This window comes from Ixodes scapularis, unplaced genomic scaffold (assembly GCF_016920785.2).
Source record: "Ixodes scapularis isolate PalLabHiFi unplaced genomic scaffold, ASM1692078v2 PGA_scaffold3__209_contigs__length_174095766, whole genome shotgun sequence".
Classification (NCBI taxonomy): Eukaryota; Metazoa; Arthropoda; class Arachnida; order Ixodida; family Ixodidae; genus Ixodes; species Ixodes scapularis.
Window position 1 is genome coordinate 106,469,935 of NW_024609868.1, and position 21,215 is coordinate 106,491,149.

General features: G+C 44.1%; 1 protein-coding gene and 1 long non-coding RNA gene across 2 annotated transcripts in view; both read left to right on the forward strand.

Moving 5' to 3' along the window:
- LOC115313160 (venom metalloproteinase antarease-like TtrivMP_A) overlaps positions 1-21,215 on the forward strand; it is an 89,652-nt gene that overhangs the window by 22,328 nt on the left and 46,109 nt on the right. The window contains exons 5-9 of the mRNA XM_040211616.1: positions 12,359-12,400; positions 16,244-16,368; positions 16,502-16,573; positions 16,939-17,072; positions 18,952-19,004. Of these exons, the coding sequence (XP_040067550.1) occupies positions 12,359-12,400; positions 16,244-16,368; positions 16,502-16,573; positions 16,939-17,072; positions 18,952-19,004 (426 nt within the window). The remainder of the gene's footprint in view (positions 1-12,358; positions 12,401-16,243; positions 16,369-16,501; positions 16,574-16,938; positions 17,073-18,951; positions 19,005-21,215) is intronic.
- Positions 1,374-7,608, forward strand: LOC120840862. Its single transcript, XR_005715652.3, has 3 exons — positions 1,374-1,433; positions 5,792-5,917; positions 7,440-7,608. It is a non-coding gene; the product is annotated as an uncharacterized LOC120840862 (long non-coding RNA).

Genomic DNA, 21,215 nt, shown 5'->3' on the forward strand with positions numbered 1-21,215 from the left:
CGGGGCAATGATAGTCGACTTTATGAAGGAGGCAGAGGCGAGATAGCTTTATGCCGAGCTGCAAAGAATTCACTTCTAAGTACCTCTCCTTTCAGGGCTATATTGCCATTTGCTTACAAGTGCTGCATGGGCCTCGTGCACTGGCACTTACACGCCAGTTCCAAAACTAACACAAACACATCAGGGGGTTTTAGGCGGGTTAGCCATCCTACAAAATGGTGCTGCTCAGTTAATTTATATCAAGTTCAAAATGAACAGCACTCTTCATTGATGGCTGATTCATACGACGAACTGATCCACACAAAGGAGCACACTCACAAACGACAGGCAGGACGTACCAAACATGTTCGCGGCCCCACACTGCTGAGAAGCTCTAACATTGTGCGATCACACTGTGACACAGTTGTCACAAATCGAAATCAACATTTTCTACTTTAAAAAAAGAACTCTGCGCCACTGTTACGTGCAGATGGAGACTTAACACAATGATAGGCTTAGTGCGAAGCACCATTAGCTTTACTAAACAAAGTCATGATAAAAACACAAGCGTAGTCCTACTCGAGGAGACTTTGGCGTAGAAGCGACGAAGTCCTGGGCTCGCCACGGGGCATTTGGAGACGCCTTCACTCACTCCGTGCTTGCGCCTTCAATACACCACAGCCACAAGAAAGTAGGGGTGCCGCGAACTTTTGGCAAACCGGATTTTTAGGTCGAGCATTTGGGGTTCGACTGTGTCAAACCGGTTCGACAAACCTTCGAAACTTTTAACCAGATTTGACTTGTTCGACTTTGTGGACAGCGTGGCAAGACCATGATACAAGCATGTCTAGGTCTACAAAAATTGTGTTTCACTCAAAAGGTTATTTTAATTTTATAAACAGTTGCAAATAAAAGAAACTAACTCTAACTACTGAACAAGTTAATAACTTACTTTTTTGTACTGTATTAACTGGAATAACCAATAGGTGCTGCCCTTAATTCATCCCTTAGCCATCACCATCCAATCCCAAGCCAACTGGCCAGCATGTCGCGCGTGCGAACAGCAGTCGAACATTTTTCTAACTTTTCGCAAGAAGTTGGAAAAAGGCGAACCTGGTCAAACTCGAACGTCGGCTGGTTTGTGACACCCCTACAAGAAAGGTCTTGCTGGCTGAACGGTTCATTGGAGATGCAAAGCGCTTCCGTCGTTCTAGACACGATTTGACAGGAGCTTTTTGACGCAGATGAATACCAGAATCTGCACCGTGTCAGCCCGGCAAAGTTCCTCATACCAACTTTTTTGATAGGAGAAATGGAATGAAAGAATGTTTTGTGGCAATAGTTGGGGTCATTTTGCTTTAAAAGTCTTACTTCCAATTTTCAGAAAGGCACAAGCATTGGAGACCAGCTGCCTCCACAATCATGCCCCCCTGCTTTCCTGGTAGTTGCTGTCGGTGAGTAACCTGAGCCTTTGGCTTTTCTACCTTTCTAATAGAAATGAATGGTTCTTCTACACGTGCTAAAGTGAGAAGTATGCTACTGCTATGTTTTTCAGTTTTGTAACCCTTTATTTCCTCAGACCAAAAATTTTTCTTCAGCTTGGTTCAGATGCCCAATACATTCATGGAATATTGTGTCCAGAAATTTCAATTGTGCATTGTGTGTATGTGTGGGGGGGGGGGGGAGTTTACTTCGCTGGTCCATTTGGTAGACAGGACGTTGTGAGAAAGAGAAGTGTAGATAAAATACAAGTGCAAGTTTTATTATGAAAACCTTTTAATACGGGACTGATGAAAAAATTAGAATATGAAACAATATGATGTCCTGTCTTCCTTTTTCTTGTTACTTTCTGTAACCTAGTCTTGTGACTTAGAATCATATACTACTACATAAGATTCAATGACATGGAAGGTACTGCAGCTTCTTAAAACCTTAAAAAACACATGCAAAGGAAAAAAAACATTTTTTTTTTAAGACAGCCTTGATGGAAAAAGATTGCTTTAGAACAAATTTACAACGAAAAAATACAATTTTTAGAGCTATATTTATGGCGCAAAACGAATTTGTAGTTGGCGCCCGTGAGAGCCGTCGCTGGTCACGTGTTAGACCTGTGCACCGCCGCGCTGTGTCGCCGAAGCCGCGGAGACCCGCTGCCGCCGCATGCTGAGCACTGTGCGCTGCCGCTCCAATGCATTTCTCCACGGCGGCGGCGCCGTCGTCGTGCAAGTTTGTGTGCTCTGGGGTGCCGCCGCCGTCATCTTACCGGTGTACAGGTTTATCACGTCTGCTTGCGCTTTTTCAGGAGCTTCCTTTGGGCTCTTAAAGTAACTTATTAATCTTTGTTTTTTGTTGCACTTCAAACGAAGATGAATAAGTAACTTTTCGAGACCATACGAAGCATCCGAAAGAGTGCAAGTACCGTAGAATACTGTGCATCCGCCCACACTACACTAAGCGCCCATTCCCAAATTTGTAGGATCTGAGAAAATACACAAAGTACATTTATATGTAAAATTGATGAGCGAAGAAGGGCCCATCCCCGATTTTTTCACGATTATCTCCAAAGTTTGAGTGGGCGCTTGCTCGGTATTTTACGGTACCATGTGACAAATAGCGGCCAATCACGTGATAAATAAGGGCCACTTCTCCGCGGTGCCCGCGGGCGCCAACTACAAATTCGTTTAGCGCCGTAAATATAGCTCTAAAAATTTTTCTTTTTCGTTGTAAATTTGTTTTATGACTTCCTTTTCCTAATCCGGCTGTTTAAAAAAAAAGTTTGCTTTCTTTGCATGTGTCCTTTAACTGTTTTAAGCAAGCCTAGCTCTTCCACCTAGAGCCGTTCCCTAGGCATTTAGGAGGAATGTAGCACGTCCACGCATTCTACCTTGCCCCTTGGCTGTTTTGGACGTCCCAGGCCCGCTCCGAGCTTATTTTGCGGTGCTGCTGAGAGATGGCAGCACGCATATTTTTATTGTACACGTTTTTAAGGATGGCGACCGATTGTGGAGTCATGTGCGGCCCAAGCCGCACAAACTTTAGAAAAGGGGAAAAAAAAAAAAATTTAGGATGAAAAACTGTAAAACAAAAACCGGTTAAGTGGTTAAGGTGAATATTGTGCGACATCATTATGCAGTTTCCTTGTTTCTTCGAGAATATCTAATTGGATACGAAACACATTTTCATGACGTGCAGGCAACGTCAAGAAAAATGTTAAGTGATTGCAGACTCCGCAGTCCATCTATGGCTGATTTACACGACGTGCTAATCCGCGGATGGGTTTATAAAGTGACAAGACGTCCATGGAACGTTAGTCCCCCAAGCGCATCCACACTAAGGAGACGAGCAGGCGACAGCGAGGACATACTATACCTATTCGCAGCCTTGCAATTTTGCGAAACGCTTACATCGCAGTGTGGCACTGTTTTCCAAGAGCAGAAGTGATGTTTGCGACTAGGATCACGGTGCTATCATGAAAAGGAATCGTTGTGCGCCGCTGTTACATACCAAGTGGGCTAAAACATAGTGGCAGGCTTAGAGCGAAGTGTCACTTACTTTACTAACGACATGACACAAGTATGATCCTGCTTCAGGAGGCTTCAGCATCATAGCGATGAAGTCCTGGGGTCGCGGAGAGGCATTTGGAAATACCTTTACACACTGCTCGCTTGTGCACCACTCTTCAGCACAAGCCATAAGAAAGGTCTTGGTGGATGGAAAACTGGGTGGATCTGCAGGAAAGATTGCAGCATGCTAGGCGAGTTTTGACAAGCTTTTTGACACCAACCCGGAGGAGTACCAGGACCTGTGGCGTGTCAGCTGGGCAAAGTTCTTGCAGCTTCTTTCACGCGTGGAGATTTAAGAGTGGCGCGACAAAGCAATGATCCACTCTCTTTGTTTGACTGATTTGAAAACAAAAATATTCGTGAGCTGTTGCTACTCTACCATAAAAACGCTTTTCGAGTAACTCACTTGCCAAAAATCTGCGATTAAGAAGGCACTCTGCCCTTTCAGTATGAGTGTCCGCGGACGAGGGACAAATCTCAGGAATAGCCTACATGATGGTAACTTGACAAATGGTGCACGGATGAAAATTGCAATTCGATGTATCATGTGAATTTGCCATTATTTGGCAATTATCCTAATATGATCAGTTGATCCTAATTAAGAAAGAACAATTGTTCTCTGAAACAATGTAATGAAAGGAGGTTTTTATAAATAATGCCTGCTCATAATGGAAAAGGCTTGGTGGATCAGAGACTTTCCATAGATCAGATGTTACGAATTGCAGGCGTATGCTTAATTGAGAGAAGAGTAAAAGTACAGGCAAGGGTGGTGAATTGCATACATAACTAAACCTGAGACACCGGAAGAAGGACGCGAAAAAGAGAACATCAAACACAACACGTCTCAACCACAGCTGCATTTTTTTTTTACTTCTTAGTCGGTGGGTTGACTTTGGCCAGTGTGGGAACGTTGAGGGCAGTTCTTTTTTCCCCCTTGCTGACAATCTGGGGGTGTGACTTAGTGTGAGGGTTCTTGGCATTGACTGCGGTTTACCCCTATAAAATGGTGTGGTTTTAGAATTAACCTGCAGCTGTGTTCGAGACATTATGTGTGTCGTCCTCTTTTTTGTGTCCTCCTTTTTCCTTCTTCCGGTGTCTCAGATTTAGTTATATATGCTTAATCCATGCTCAAAGTGAAGACATGAGCTTGTGCTGGCATTGCCAACCTTGTGTGCATGGTCTATGAAAAGTGCTTAATGACTGTGGTTAAGAGAGAGGAGTTTCTGCTTTCAAGAACAGCATGGGGTGAATGGAAAAGTGTTCTCACAAACAATGAATTCTCCGGGTTACCCACTCAGTCTAACCGAAGGATGTAGGATAAGCATTTTGAATTCTTTAGGATTTGCCAAGGGATAAAAAAAAATAAATGCACAGAAAAGTAGGGGGAGGAGAATGGCACAAACATTTTGGGGCTTGTGTTCTTACATTTGAATTTTTTGTGCAGGAAGCATTAAGACCCAATCACACTCTTGCAACCGAGTACGACCATGAGAGACGAGACCGGTTTTCAAGCCACTTGCAATCTCTTAGGACCAGCTGCGTTCTGGCGCATCCCGTCCTAAGAACTCGCAAAAGGCTTAAAAACCGGTCTGGTCTCTCTCGGTCTTACTCGGTCACAAGAGTGTGAACGGCACTTTACTGAAACAGCACTTCAGTCACGGGGGCAATAAGTCATTGCTAGTCAATACCTGATTCCACTGATGCATATCAGGCAAACACCTCTTAAAGGGCCCCTGGAAAAAAAAAAGTTTTTTGAACAGTCTGATAAGGACACTCGTGCCAAAAAATAAATTTTATGCGAAAATAATTAATTTTTTAGAGCAATATTGACGGCAAGAGATTTATTTTAAATTCTGCGCGCAAAGTCCATGACGTCCCGGAATGGTCATTCGCTCTCGCCACCTCAACACGAAGGCAAAGCTGATCTCCCTCTCCTCTACTCGCTCAAAGTGCCCAGAGGAAACAGGTGGAAGGGAGGTGACTACCGACTAAATTGCGTCTCGCGCCGTCAATATTGCTCTGACTAATTTTTTTTTCACGTAAAATTAATTATTTGACACGTGTGTCCCAACAAGTCTGTTTAAAAAAAACATTTGTTTTTCTTTTCAGGGGCCCTTTACTGAAACAACTTTGCTCTCATTGTTCTAATTTAACACTATTGTGGGAAATGACTTCCAGGAAGCATGAACTGCAAAATTCGCTCGTGAAAAGGATTGGTAATTTTTAACAAGATGCTTTGTCTCTTCCAGTTGTACCAAAAAGTGCATAAGGGGTGGACGTTACTTAACCATCATTTCAATCCTGGGGACATGGAGTCATTGCTAACCAGGGCCGGTCACTGCTATCCAAAACAAGACTTCATAGGTGCATATCAGGTTAGTACTTTTTTCTGGTATTTATTTTTTTATTTTAACGAGACAACCTTGATATGCAGAACAGTAATTCTTTCAGAATATACATAGTTTCTAATTTCCAGAGAATTGAGCTCATCTTTCTGAAGTTCCAAATCAAAAGCACAGGCTGTAACCTATTTTTGCCAAACATCATGCAGTTTTGTTGGTTTGCTTTTCATAATGAACGATTCAACTCCGCTGGTGCAAGGGCATCGATAGATTTCTGGAACCATTAAACACAGATGGAGCACCTTATCTGGCGTGTGGCTTGTTAAAGGGATACTGAACCGAAATTTGAATTTCGCGAAATAAGGCTCTAGAGGCGTTGAACAGGACTCTACGAACTCCAAAACATTACTCGTACATCGATGTCTCAAACAGATCGCTGCACTTTTGGAAAAGAAGGGCACGATCAAGCGAGGTCTTTGACATCACTGTCCTCCGGGAGAATTTGAGAATGAGGGGAAGCGGCCTCGCTTCTCTGCTCCTCGCTTCCGTTCACCAGCTTGACACGGGACGTAGCGAGGAGGAGACGGAATGAGAATCGTGACGTGCCTTGTCTCGTCGGCCTCCTCGGCCGGTCACTTCTTTTCTAAAAATATGGCGATCCGTTAGAGATATCGCTGTATGAGTGATGTTCTTGGGTTTTGCAACGTCCCGCCTATCTGTCCAGCCTTGTTTTGCGAGTTCGAAATTTCAGTTCAGTATCCCTTTAACCTCGAGGTGTATGTCCTATGCCTTCTTCCAGGTGCTGGGCATGTTGAGTTTGCGATCCTTTACCCTTACTCCGAGTGCAGCAACTGTGCTCTGTGTTTCACGATAACTTGACGAGCTGTGGAGGCTGCGGCCTTCCCGACCCAATAAGAGCGTCGAAGCAAGGCACGTGACAGCAACCCCATGGTTGAGGTCGCTGTCGAATCGCTTGGTTGAGATTGCTGTCGAATCGTTTTTACGAATCGGCTACAATTGCTGAAAAAGTAGGTCCCGTAAACAATTCCGGTAAAGTGTAAACACATTGGAATCTATATGGAGATCCCACTGCATCGCGAAAATGAGAACCCGCGAATTATTTCAAAACTTCAGCTTCGACCTTAATTGCGAAATATGGAGCCCGCGAAAAATAAGTCTGCAGTAAGCGCAAATAAAGTTATTTCCTTATGAATTCCAGGATTTGAGTGTTTCTGGCTTACATTTGTCTAGTCTAAACTAAAATTTTGTGCTTAATGGACTGCAGGGATGACTTACTTAACTAAACGTTCCTGTCCATGCATATAATAATTTATTAATTATACTATACTAAGATTATGTGGCTACACTTCCATTAAAGGTGTAGGGAAACGAAATTTCAGCGCTCATTTCCTAGCTTTAATGTGTTGCATGTTGCACCCTAACCTCAAAATCACCAGTCTTCCGTTGAAAAGCACAAGAAAACTAATTTTAGAGCTAAATAAACGACTTTCAATGTGCACCTGGTGGATGCATTCTGTTATGATCGGCCACCCAGAGAGCAGGTTCGGCTTCCTGGCAGAGCCATCGACCTCCCATCGACTGACCAGAGTCTCGGGCTCTGCATTCTGGCGCCGCCGAACATGCTGACCGACGCGGCGTGGGTGGGGTGCAGCTTCCGAGCGACGCCGAGCGGGCCACCCGGCACAGCGGGAGCTGACCCCCCTGACACCCCGCTGAGAAACAGAGGCCCACTTCCTCAGCCTTCGGACCGGGTGCTAACGAACAATGGAGACAAGTGGAGACGTTTGGGTCTCGGCGTATGATCGGGACAGCTGCCTGTTCCTGCGTTCTTCTGGGAAACGGGACGAGAGGGATGCTTGGACCGGGGTGTGACCACGTGGGAGGTCTGCGTCCCGGGAGACTGCAGAGACGTCCCGTGGTGACGAAAGTTGTATGCTATGTAAGTTGACGAAAGTTGTATGTTATGTATTTTCCGTCATGCGGTGATGTATTGCCTTGATAAATGTTTGTGATATTTTTCAAAATGTGAAAGTTGCAGAAGGTAGATGATTTTAAATATTAGGTCAGTCATAAAATTTAAGTCAATAGACCCTTTTCCAACGTCAGTGCGAACGCCTGTACGCCATTGCTTGCTCTCATACTCTGAGTATATACTGAAAGCGAGCCCTGCGTCAGCGTTCAGCGAGAACTCGGATCCAGTCACGCACTTCGTGAGCAAGCAGTACTGACAGCCATTGTTGCTTGATAGATTTTTGAAAAGGGTTTACTGACTAGATAGATATTGTACAAACTATTTTACGAGAACATGTAATGTGACTGTCGGTTTTGTTTACATTACTTTCAGGTGCCCGTCGGAGGTGCGTCAGCCTGTGACCAACTGGGAAAGCAGATGCAGCTCGCCTCAAAGAATTGCCTCATTAGCATGCATGAGCTACTTCAAAGTCTGAGACTGGAGGACAAATAAACGAGCCTGCGGGTGGAATGCATGTTCACAATTTCTCGAAGTTCGAGCATTTCTCTGTGCATGCACTTTCTGCTATCTTGCATAGGCTTTAAAAGGAAAGTGTTTCCCTGCTGAACTTCATGTTTCACTGATGAGTGAACCATGTGGTTAATACGATCGATATACACCAATACGCGGCTCTGACGTCGCGTTGCTACGGTGGCGCTGCTACTGTTAGGGCGCATGTGCAGACGCTTTACGTCACGTGAATGTCGTTCTTGTGCACACGCAGTGCTTGCACCTCGTGTAGAAACTGAATTTGTTCACACCTCGTGAAAGCTTGTTGGTAAATAGTGCGTTGGCCTATAGATCATATGAACGATTTAAACTGCATGAACAATATCATCCATAACAACCATAGGCCATACAAACCATATGGACCATACAAACCGTACCAACCCGTATCAACCATATGACCCATACCAACCGTATGAACCATATGACCCGTACGAACCATATGACCCATACCAACCGTATGAACCATATGACCCGTACGAACCATATGACCCGTACCAACCGTATGAACCATATGACCCATACGAACCATATGACCCGTACCAACCATATGACCCGTACCAACCGTATGACCCGTACCAACCGTATGACCCGTATCCCATAACGCTATATGAAGACCCGTATGGAAAATTCATATGGTTTTTTTCAGTAGGGCAGTCTAAAATATGCGATGCGTCACTCTGAAGAAGGTCACAGTCGTCGATCAAACTAATACTTAAAAAGAGCTTGATGTCGTCTGCGAATAACAGCACGTTTGAGTTTACTACGCAAGTAGATATCTCATTGATAAAGATTAAAAACAATAGTGGACTCAAATTGGAGCCCTGTGGTACTCCCGATGACGGATAAAAAGGATGAGAGAAGTTATTTAAAATGCGTACGACACAACGACAGTACGTCAGGTAGTTTTCAAGTCATAATAAAAGCACAGGAGAAACGCCATTACGTCACAATTTGTGCAGCAGCAATGCGTGGTTCACCTTGTCAAAGGCTTTCGAGAGGTCAAAATAAACTACGTCAACTTGACCGCGATTACAAACAAAAGGCACTGAATAATCAAGGAAGGTACAGAGGTTTGTCTCGACTGAGCGCCCCTTGATAAAACCGTGCTGAAAAGAACTGATACAGCGCTTGAAATAAAAAGACAGACGGGTGTGCATCATTACCCCAAATACCTTTGAAAAAGACAATAGCAATGGTACAGGGCGATAGTTCCCAACTTGTGATGTATCCCCCGTCTTATGAATAGGAACAACAATAGACTCTTTCCACAGAGATGGAAATATAGCCTTACTCAATGAAATATGAAATATATGCTCTAAGATAGGCGCAAAAACAATCGAGCAACCTTTAACAATAAAGTTAGGCACATGATCTGTACCAGATGTTAGTTTCGGCTTCAGTTTCCTTATAGCCGCCAAGATCTCGCTAACAGTGACTTTGTCTACTGCACAAACATCAGAGTAGACAGGATCGTCAAGAAATGCTCTATCTTTAGTAACATCGAAAGAAAAACAACCACTGAAATGACTTGCAAAAAAGTTAGCGATATCCTTCGGGTTAGACAGATAATCAGAATTTCTTCTTACACAGATACCGTGTGTACTGCCTTTTGTATGTTGTCTAGCAAATTTCCAAAACTTATCTGGTTTGTTAAAAATATTGTTTTCTACTACGTTTAAATGCACACATTCGTCATGAATAAACAACTTTTTAACAAGATTCCGATAAATGCTGAACTTAGCATACCACATTTGCCATGCGTTTTTTTTTGTTTTTTTGTTTTTTTTTGTACAAATTTGTGACAATGTGATTTTTTCTTTATGTAATATATTAGATCTTTAGAATACCACGAAGGATACTTTCTAGGTTTCGATGACCGTTTTGGAATAAAGTTTTCCATTCCATTTCTCACTACCGTCGTAAACGACTTTGCCGCTGAGTCGACTGAATCGTCCTTCAAAATGGATGACCAGTCGTAATTTTGAAAAAAACCTATAAAGACCAAAATAATCGCCTGTGTCGAAAGAGTAATACGTCTGCTTTGGGAGAGCTGCAGATTTCAACGAATTATGGAAGGCAACAATAAAGGGTGGGTAAAAAGCGTCAACCATAACAAGTCAAACATCGGCAAGAGTTAAGCCGATGATTGGCACGTTTGAAAGAAAAAGATCAAGGACATTCCCAGCACTGTTATCAAACCCGTTTAATTGACTAAGGCCATTAAAATGTATAAAATTCAATAGGTGAGACGATTTGCTTGCTGTTATAATGTTTAGACTAGTAACAAATCCTGACTGTCAGTTGGCACCAGGTAGGTTAAAATCACCATAAATGTGCACCCTCAACTTAGAAAAGTCAATTTCTTTTTCCAATGTATCAAAGTGTTCATTAAAAATACGATTATCCGATAGGGGAGGGAAATAATAATTCCCAAATAGGTAGTAACAACCATCATTTGAAAGCAATTCTATCCAAACGCATTCTGGGTAGGTTTCAAGGTCCTGTCTGCGATGCGAGGTAACTGACTGATTTACGGCGATTAATACACCCCCTCCGAATTTCTGGCGAGTTAAAGAATAATCACGGTCACGACTGTGAACGGTATGAGAAGGTGGAAAATAGTCTGCACTTGAAATTTCCTCGTTGAGCCATGTTTCAGTTAGACAAATGATATTAAAATTGAAAGAGATTACATTTGGCAGAAATGTGTCCGCTTTGGTTCGTAAGCCACGAGTGTTTTGGTAGTACGTACCCCTGTTCGCATCAAACTAGTCTACGCTGCTGCAATCTGCCTAGTGAAAGGCAGATTGCAGCAGCGTATATCTATAAAAACGTTCGTTGTCCAATAAACGATTATTATCAAATAAGATCTTATATAAGATCATTTAAGAACCACACAGGAGTATAAAAAAGTTATAAAAACTTATAATAAGTAACTTATAACTTCTTATTTAAACTGATACTGTCCTTATATATTCTTATAAGGTCCTTATATGCTTTTATGTGATCTTATTTTATCATCTGCGTTCATTGTGCCAAAATATGTCTTAAGCATATAGGATATTTACCAGGGCTCGGATTTTGGTTAGACGACACTTACAACTTGAAGTTACTTAAATCTCACGCCGCTCACTTCATATGTCGCAACTAACGTTGCACAGCCAGTATATCATTAATTAAAGATAACCTCTCTTAACCTTCTTTTTCTCGTCGCGTCGTAGGTGCTTTTATAATATATCGCACTGATCGTATTATACTATTAAAACTTCGCCACGACTCCTCTACACCGTTATTTATTCACGTATCGATCACCATTTCAAATTTGGCATTCCACTAGAATGCATCATGTACCTAGTCTGCATCATTATAATGCAACTACCTGCGCGCATCATTACTATCAATGCTCTCACAATATTTGTTTAAAGATGTAGTTAATACTTGTGGTGTTTTTGTTTCTTTTTTTCTTTTTTGCAAGTAGCCCGTAACTAATTTTGATGTTCATTTATTTCTATTTTGCTGTGTATAGTTGCCCCTCCCCTTCGAAGCGCCCTTTGACCCTGTGGGTAGTGCAAGAAAAATATAAAAGTGAATTCTTAGCCTAAACAATAGAAGGCCTCAATGCGCTTGGTTCTTTCTCAGTTTGATGACGGAAAAAAACTATATATGCAGGGCATGATCACTTGTAGACATGAAATTAATATGTTTCTTCCACACATCTGTTAATTTCTTTCAAAATAAACAACATCCAGAGCGTATTCTCTTAAGATTTTCAAACGCAAACCCGAAACGAAATGTTTAAAGCGGTGAAATTTGCTCGTAGAGAACAATTTCCAAACAGGATAGTATACACGTTGTTTCTAAAGCAACGAACCAGTAAAGCATCATTGCTTGCTCTTTTATTATTGGATTCAGTGCAGCAGTTTTCTTTTCAGTTCCGGCAGATGAACATCTGAATGAAAGTCCAGAGCCACGTGGTAAGCACATTTATATTTTGTCGCGCAGATCAGTTAAAATTCAAGGAGAGAGTATGCCTACCTGGCGCGAAAAGACTAGAAACGTTTATGAACCCTATGTGACCCTGTTCCCAAGCAGCACATTATGACCGGCTCAAGCTTGAGCCATCCTGGGCAGCCGGGGAAGTTTCACTGGGCCTAGGTTGTTTCGCCCGATGGCGCTAGGCAGCCCCATACTGGTATACCAGTCTGGCGACCACTGGCAGTTCCCTGTGTAGCCATGCACTGGCTCACCGCTGGAATTATGGCCTGGGCCAGGCGGGAACCTCAATGGTACCCCAAGCTTGGCTCTTTATTGTATATACAGCATGGGCCAGTTAGTACCGAGTGGTCAGCCAAGCTTGGCTTGACAGTAGAAATTCAACCCGGACCAGCAAGGCAGTTACTGGCCCTATTGAAAAATTTTGCAAACTGGACCAGTTCAAGCACGATTACTGCCACTGCCTAAAGTGGTTGAACTGGAAAAATTGAAAGTGTGCATACTGGTCTTTCTATGAAAATGTGGATACCGGTCTTACTGTGAAAATGTGTATACTGGTAGTACTGTAGAACTGTGTATACTGGTCAACCCCATGCAGTTAAACCAATTTAACTGGTCGTATTCACAACACAGGTCGTAAATGAATAAAATTCATTTTATTAAAAAAAATACATACTGCAAACCTCAAAAATAAACATAAAAACGTATTTACATTGCAAAAAAAATAGTCACGATAATATTCATGTGTCCTAGCCAGTTAGCGAGATTCTTCACATCTTCTGGAGTGCCGGGGTTCCGGTGGTGGCTAACATAGTACCCCAAGGTATCTGGAATAAGAATAAACATAAGTAATTAGAACCATGGCAGATTTATTTGCACCTGTCTGTTCTAAAACGTTATGTAACTAATGCCACGAACCAAAAATATGCACTATCATAAACAGTATGAGAGAAAATATGGAAACGTGTGGCCAATCGTACATGTGGTGCCAGTCACGCGGCAATTAAGTATAAACCGCATGTAAGCGATTTGACGAGCGACGACGATCCGCTTCGCTTTCGTTCGGTGACTCGTGCGACTCGGCAAACCGCATGAAAGCGACGGGAGCAAGCGACCAAGGTGATGAGCGACGATTTCTAGAAATCCAAAAACCGAGTGACGCGACGAGCGATTGTGGGAAATCTCCGCCGCTCGTCGCTCGCTTAATTGCTTACATGCGGTTCAGCCTTTACGCAAAGCAACGCGTAGGAATGAGAAGATCCTGCTGTTGTTACCCCCTTCCTGCCTCTCCAGTCTGTCGTCCGCTATGCAACTCGCAACAAATGTGGTAGAGAATCTCTGAAGCTGCATGTACACTGGCGGTTGTATTACTAGCATAGCTGTTCCAAATCGGGTTTCAGAAAGGTTCTGTTTCACATGCACCTGATTATGAAAATGAATCTGAATGGTCGAGCCTGCTTACCTGGCTTGCTGGCGCGGAGACGGAGACAGCCATTGCCCACGCCGCCATGAGGACGGAGCGAATTCCGAACACACCATTCTGGGATGCAGCCCTTTCACCCGCGAGCTAGTAGAACTCAGGCGGAGGACGTCATCAACCACAGGAACCCTCGGCATAGACAGCACTCAAGGCGTCAGTAAACTATCTTATACAAACACAGCTTGAAGACAACTTGTAACCTCCGCAAGCAAAACAGCAGACAGCAGCGCGAACAAAGACCCAAGTGCGCGCCAGATCCGTCTTTTTTTTTTTTTTTTTTGGTTTTTTGAATTATTGCCGCCGCCGTATCAAAACTGGCGCTTCGAGCGGGCGCGAGCAGCTCTGGCGCCAGGTAACGCCCTTGAATAAGAAAGGTAGCGCCATCTTCTCCCTACTGCTCTCACGCGCACACCTTTTATCTTTATGTCTTGCTTTTTTACACCCGCGCATCGACTGTAGTGCCGCCTGGATCGGGCCAAGACAGCAGACACGGCCTTTGCTTGAGTCAGAGCGCAGTCAAAGGCTGAAAGACACGCGCAAATACATACACACAGGCTAAAAGCGCTCTGTCTCGGTCTACCAGCTTCGAAGGATGGGCTCAAAGAAAGGCGATGAAAGCCTTGACGTTGCACAGTTGTCGTTATTTGATTGGCGGCATGAGCTCATAGCATGCACTGCACTACAACGGTATAGGCATTCCTTCTCCCTCCTCCTCTGACGCGCACACCTTTTATATTCATGTTTTGCTTTTTTTACACTCGCGGTCGACAGTAGCGCCGCCTGCATCGGTCCAAGGTAGCAGGCGGCATTCTTCAAAGGATGGCGCTACTCTTCCGTATAAAGGGGGTTTAGCGCGAGGGCCGCGCTGATCGGCCCGCGCGCTCCCTGTCCTGGGACGTGAGCAGCTCTCCCCTTTCAAGGCATCCGCGCTGCGCGCGGGGACACTGCATCATCTCCGGTCCCGGGGCACTGGCACATTCCAGGCGTCTGACTCACCTGAGCACTGCACCTGCGGGTGCCGGATTTTTCCGCGCTTTTTCAACATCACGTGGGAGGCTCCCCGCCTCGTGCACTTGCGCTGGAAGCGGCTTCTTCGTGATAAAGTGACTTTACTTCGTGCAAGGCAGGGTGGATAAAGGCCGCGGTAAAAAGCGGGAAAGTTATAAGGTTCGAGTTCGACCAAGTTCGACAGTTTGATTTCCAATTTATCCGGTTCAATCTCACTACGACCAGTTCATTTCGGGCTTCGCCTGTTCATATCCAAACTGTTTTTAAATCGTTTTATTTTTTTTTTTCAGTGGCGAAAACGTGTTATTTTTATGTCTATAGCTAAAACAGACTTCTTGCACTGAAACGTCGCTTCCTAGTGCGAGGGCTCGTGCCACAAAGCACCAAAAAAATGTTCAGAGAATGCTCGTACGAATAAAAAAAGAGTAAATAAGTTAGAAGAACCATAGAGTAACAGTGGCTTTCAGCGGGCATTGTGGGTCCAATAAAATACGAGCTTGAGCCAAGGAACATTGCATAGCGGCAATTCCTTGCCATTCCTCGGCTCACTCTATCTCCAATCTGGCAACATGCCCGAAAAATGGCTGTTGCTCGTATTGAGTCGACCAGTGAATTCCTACGAACCACCGTGGAACCTCAAAGCTTTGCGGAGGCATTGCTACCTTGGCCATCTCTGACCGAGGAAATTCAATAGACAGCCAGGGTACATCAAATACTGGCATCGGCCTGTTTACACTGGCAATCAGTGACCAAGGAAATTGATTGGTCAACCAGGGAAGGCGTTCCCTGGCAGTTCCGTGGCTTTCTGGAGCAAGGAAAGACTGTGAAACGCCAGGCTGACACACAGATGTAAATGGCTGGGCAGTCGTGGCCAAGCATTCAGAACTAGCTTAGTTCTGATAGCTTGGCCAGTGTAAACAGGCCGATGCCAGTATTTGATGTGCCCTGGCTGTCTCTTGATTTTCCTCGGTCAGAGATGGCCAAGCTAGCAATGCCTCCGCCAAGTTTTGAGGTTCCACGGTGGTTCTAAGAGCCAATCCTGGCCCCAGCTAAACCAAGCAGGTGTGCTACCTGGGTTACCATCAATGCGACATCGGAATTTATTCTTTCTCTTGAAAGGTATTTCTGCGCATCAAAGTTTACCACTTAATTTGCGTTTCTAAATTAGCATTTTCTATTGTACTCGTACTATGAATAAACGCCATTCAATCCTAAGAAAAAAAAATGAAATACAAAGTACCCGCTTTCTCGGGCTAACATTCTCGGGCTCTGTCGAACAGTGTGTTTGAGTTAATTTCTGACCACTAAGAGCTTCCTGGTGTCTGGAACATTCTAGCTGATGCAGAGCTTCCCGATGTGTGGCGACCTGAAATGTACATCATGATTGACTGCTCAATAAACGAGTACCTGAGAGGTATCAAAAGGCTACAAGTGCTTTACATCGTAAGGCTTATGAATATCGTGAGTATGCGTTTTGTATTTAATATTTGTACGTTGACTAGATAAAGCTGTAATCCACAGACTTTCGAGAGCTAAACATCGATATTCTCAGTCAACACACCGAGTTTGTCTATCACTTGTTTCGTGCACACAGGTTAATGCAATATTCAAGACGGTCAAGAAACCCCAAATAAACCTCCAACTTGTTGGAATATATCGGTTCCAAGTAAGTATTAAAAATCCAAAGCCCCAGGTTTAAGAATTTCTAGATTTTCAAAATCTTTAAACATTAAAAGCGAGGATATCACATTTAACACTAGATGTACTGGTTTCAATAATTTTATTTCAGTATATTTTGACCTGTATTCCTGATCACAATAAAATTTGCTTATGTGCAATAAAGGTTTCTGGCCGAAAATAATCTTGCTTCCCATGGCTAGTCGGACCATAAAGTTTATATAGAGCGTTGCTAGCATCGAGAACGCACTACGCCGCGATAATCTGCAGGCACTGTCACTTTCTGAAAGAAATGTGTTCTCATTTTAAAAAGTTTCAATATCACTATTTATGTTTCGCAGTGAATGCCTACAGACAAAACAGGATGAGCCATTTATTGTGGAGGAAGATGGCTTCATCGAGGGGCATGAAACGTTGGATGCCTTTGGTAATTTCACAAAGCATACATCGTTTGCGAGACATGCAAATCTCTACTTTTTGCTCGCTGGGTAAGCACGCTAACGAGCATTCGACCTAACGCTTATTTGTATAATAAAACTGAATTAACATACCTTGTTGTTTTATGCCATTTGAATCCCCACAAAATAGTGTGCGTGCGCAAATAGCTGTGTCGGTTGGCTAGTATGAATAAAGCATTTTTGAATGCGAAACCAAATTTTATTAAATAATTGTATAACACTAAAGTACCAAAAGCCTTTTTACATAATAAAGCTTGTGCGCTTTGTAGATGAAAAAAAATTAGTCTATTCTTTCTCATCAAGGAGGTCATTTTTACTGTAAACCTAGATTGGCTTTTGCAGTGAATATAAGTTAGCCGCTAGATGTTCCGATACCTACAAACTCATCTTTAAGTATAGTTGGTGGCAGCTTGATTTAAGTAAAAACTCCTCCCACGCCTTCTTACTTTAGCAGAGCGAACGCTGGAGAGGAGGTGGCCTTCTCTCCAGCGTTCGCTCTACTAAAGTAAAAAGACGTGAAAGGAGCTTCCACTTTACCCTTAACTTATCACCAACTTAGAACTTTAGCATAAAAAAAAATGTTGGAGTTCTGTTTTCTTCTGAAATATAGAGAGAATCATATGTTGTTTGCATTGCGTGGTGCAGATACGATTCATTAATGGTAAAGTGCTTCTATCTCTTTCTATTTTTAGTCAATAAAAAACCAGAATTGTTCAGGTAGTCATTACATTTTCCTAAAGAACAGTGTATGTCACTGGCCTACTGCTATGTACCATGGTTCACTAAGCTAAACACAATTCAATGGACCTCCCACTCGTTGCCTCCTCAGGCGGTAAGATAAAATCTAACTGCTCCAAGAAAGCAGTGGGGAGAACGGCAGATGAAGAAATGTATTTCTTGCATTATTAATGCTTAGCATTAGTGCCCTAGTACATATGCGATGACCTTGGGCAGGTTTTGAACACACGTATGCAACACACGTTCGCAACGCCACCACGGGATGGTGCCACAACCCCACTGGAAATAGGACGCATAGCAACGGAGGCCCGACTAGATTAGCTGGTTATAGGGAGTGACGCCATGGCGTGACACCAACAAACCGAATATCACCGGCGACGCCCCCCCTCGCCAATTTCGGCGCCACGCAGTGGGGGATGGGGGGGTGTCGGTGGGGCGCGTGTTCAACCCACCCCGGCCCCCCGTTCATGCCAATTTGCGGCGAATGTCTGCGGATAGTTTTTTTTCACAAAACATTAACCCACCATAGGCCACTCGTACAGGCCGCCCAGCAACGCCCCGCGGGCGCCCCGCCGGTGGCTCAAGTATGCCCTAGCCCCGTATCCGCCACCGCAACTCCGTTGCTAGGTGTTGTGTCACGCGGTCGCTCTCCATATCCAGCCAAGCCTGTCCGGCCGCCGTGTTATATGTACCCGTTAGCTCAACTGATCTGATTGCAACAGGGAGAAGAGGGGTTTCGGAGGTGTTCATAATGCGAAAAAGTGCTCAGAGGATGCATTCACTATACTTTGTTCATATCCGCTGCGCGAAATGCTCACGCATTACTCCGAGAATCAGCGTGGTGGCAGCAGCGATTTCGACCGATTTTCCTTGTTTTGGTTGTCCTTGTTCGAAGCAAGTCTTAACTAGAGCAATGACTTAGGGGGCTGCAGGCCTTGCCAATAACAGGAAAGGGATGGGGGGAGGAACTGAGGGAAAATACTTTACGAGGTCGTCTAGGATACTGTAAATAAAATAGCGAGTAGTCACGAGGCATTTATTCATCGGGCACTGTCCATATTTTACTAAGTACTTTCTCGGTGTGCTTGGAGTAAGACAGAATAAAGTGCGACAAAATATTTCACCGCCAATAAATAAACTTGAAACTAAATATTGGTATGATTGATTTCAGGCGTCGCTTAGGAAAACGAAACAAAGAAGGGAAAATATCTCCGAATATTCTTGGTAAGACAAATTAATATTCAGCTTTGCATATTCGAATATTGCACACACAAGTTTTACTAGCTGCCAGCTAGAATGACTGAGCTTTATCTTTCTTTCTTGTTATTGTAATGTAAGTTACCTATACAGAATTAATTATTTTGCACTGTTAGAAATCTAGAATCTGTGAGTATAAATTTTACAGCGGTACTTTTGCAGGGCCAACTAACTTCAGGAGCCGCGTGAGCACGAAATGTGTAGGTCGGTCATTCTCTAACCACTTAACAATTTTGAAAAAAATAAAACGGTAACAGGTTCAACGAATCGCGTCCCTGGCACCGGCGTGGAAACCGAGAGCGCTGTTGACTGAGCCACAGACCCAACACACAGTAACGGGAGGAGCAGAAGCCGGTGGTGTGCGAAAGCGTGCGGAGCGGAGAGGGGTGGAAAGGGCAAAAAAATAGAGGAACAGAGACTGGTAAAAGCCACCTAGAGGAGGAAAGCCTGGGGTCTCCCGCGATCAAGTGTGTTACGTCACCACTACATGGCCTACGGTGCGGCTACGGTGTTGTTCGGCTCCGGCTCGGCAGATGGAGCCGGCTTGCTTCGGCGTGTTTAGGCCGATGGGACGGAGCTGGAAAGTAATTAGAAGAACGAAAAGCAGACTGGAGGACTGGTGGCGAAGGACAAACGCAAATTAAACGCGAAGGACAAGGAGAAAGTGAAAGAAATGTTTCTTTTTTTTTGGCTAGGTACGAACGTGATTCGGAACCGCCCGATACAAAGGGAACACCTGCAAGATCATCATCATCATCATCATGTTTCCAGGGCGCTCCACACTGAAAAACGAATGAAAGCAGCTTGTTTCGGCGTGTTCAGAGACGCTTAAGCTTTGTCTCGGTTGGTTTCTTTGTTCGTCTTGTTACAAACGTCGGACAACTTGTGAGTGTTGTGCGTATTGTGCTCGATGATTAAGTGCTGTTTCCGTCATGCCTGACAAATGTTGTGTGCCTCGGTGTAACGGTAATAACAAAACGGGGCCCAAAGTGCACGTGTTCGGCCTTCCTAAAGATGAAGCGCTGTGAAATTCCAGGGTAAACGCCATCTCCTGAGAAAACCTATTCTTTTCCCAAAGAACGCAGGTGAGGAATACCTGTTTTCATTTGTGTATCTCTCATTCGTAGTGGCATAGCGCCATTTCGACGAAATAGATATACAAGGGTTTTGGGAATAGGCGATAACGGCGACGTGTAGCGTTTAATGGTAAGTCGCTATTGTTTATGCGAAGGTTATCTCTTTTTATAATGTGCCAGCGTCACTTCTACGACGACGACGTTCTTCGGGAGGTGTCTCACGTCGACGAAGTTACCAGCAGGACGGTGACTGCGCCGCTGTCTACGGTGTGCCTTCGTCCAGGCCCAGTGCCATCAAAGTTCTCTGGCTGTCCAGATTATTTATCAAAACACCATGCAAGAAAAGAAGGCCCGGACACCAATCAATTGCGTCAAGAGGATTCTGCAATGGAAAGAGCGCTTGCAGTGTCGATCGATTCATTTCGCAATGAAGAAGAAGCGGACCGAATACTGAGCCTAAAAGACTTGTCCGACGAATTGAAAAACGTGTAATCGGCATTCTGGGATGTTATTGAAGGCAATGAACACCTCACTCTGATGCACAATGTTGAGACTGAGGCCTGTTTGATATAATACTCGATCATCGTCAAGCCTGACCTTACAATAACTCTGCATTTTGCGAAGACTCAGGTCACAAGGTTGGTCTCCGACTTGCTCCTGCCAAGCATCGCAAGCAGCAAAAGGGGAGCTGTAGAACTCCTCGAGAGTGTCGAAAATTGGGACAACGATCTCGACTCAAGCTCCGAAAGCTCGCACAACGATATTTGTGCCATTATTCGTTTCCTGCTTCACAAGCAGCATTTAACGCAAAGTGAAGACCAAGCAGCGGTCATCCAACTGCTCGCCGAGCAACTGAAGCTGATTTCTTCTAAGAAAGAGCGAAGGCGTTATGCAGTGGATTTTATGGTTGTTGGCATGCATTCTTTTCACAATATTGCCTCATGCATACCAGTACTTTCGTGGCTGTCGAAGCATTGTTCTGCCACACCCTAGGACCATCCGATCGGTATGCTCCTCGTTTGGAATGAACCCTCTACAAAAGCTGCAAAGTTCAAATTTCCTCAGCTACATGGCAAAAAGGATCTCTGACTTGAACGATGAC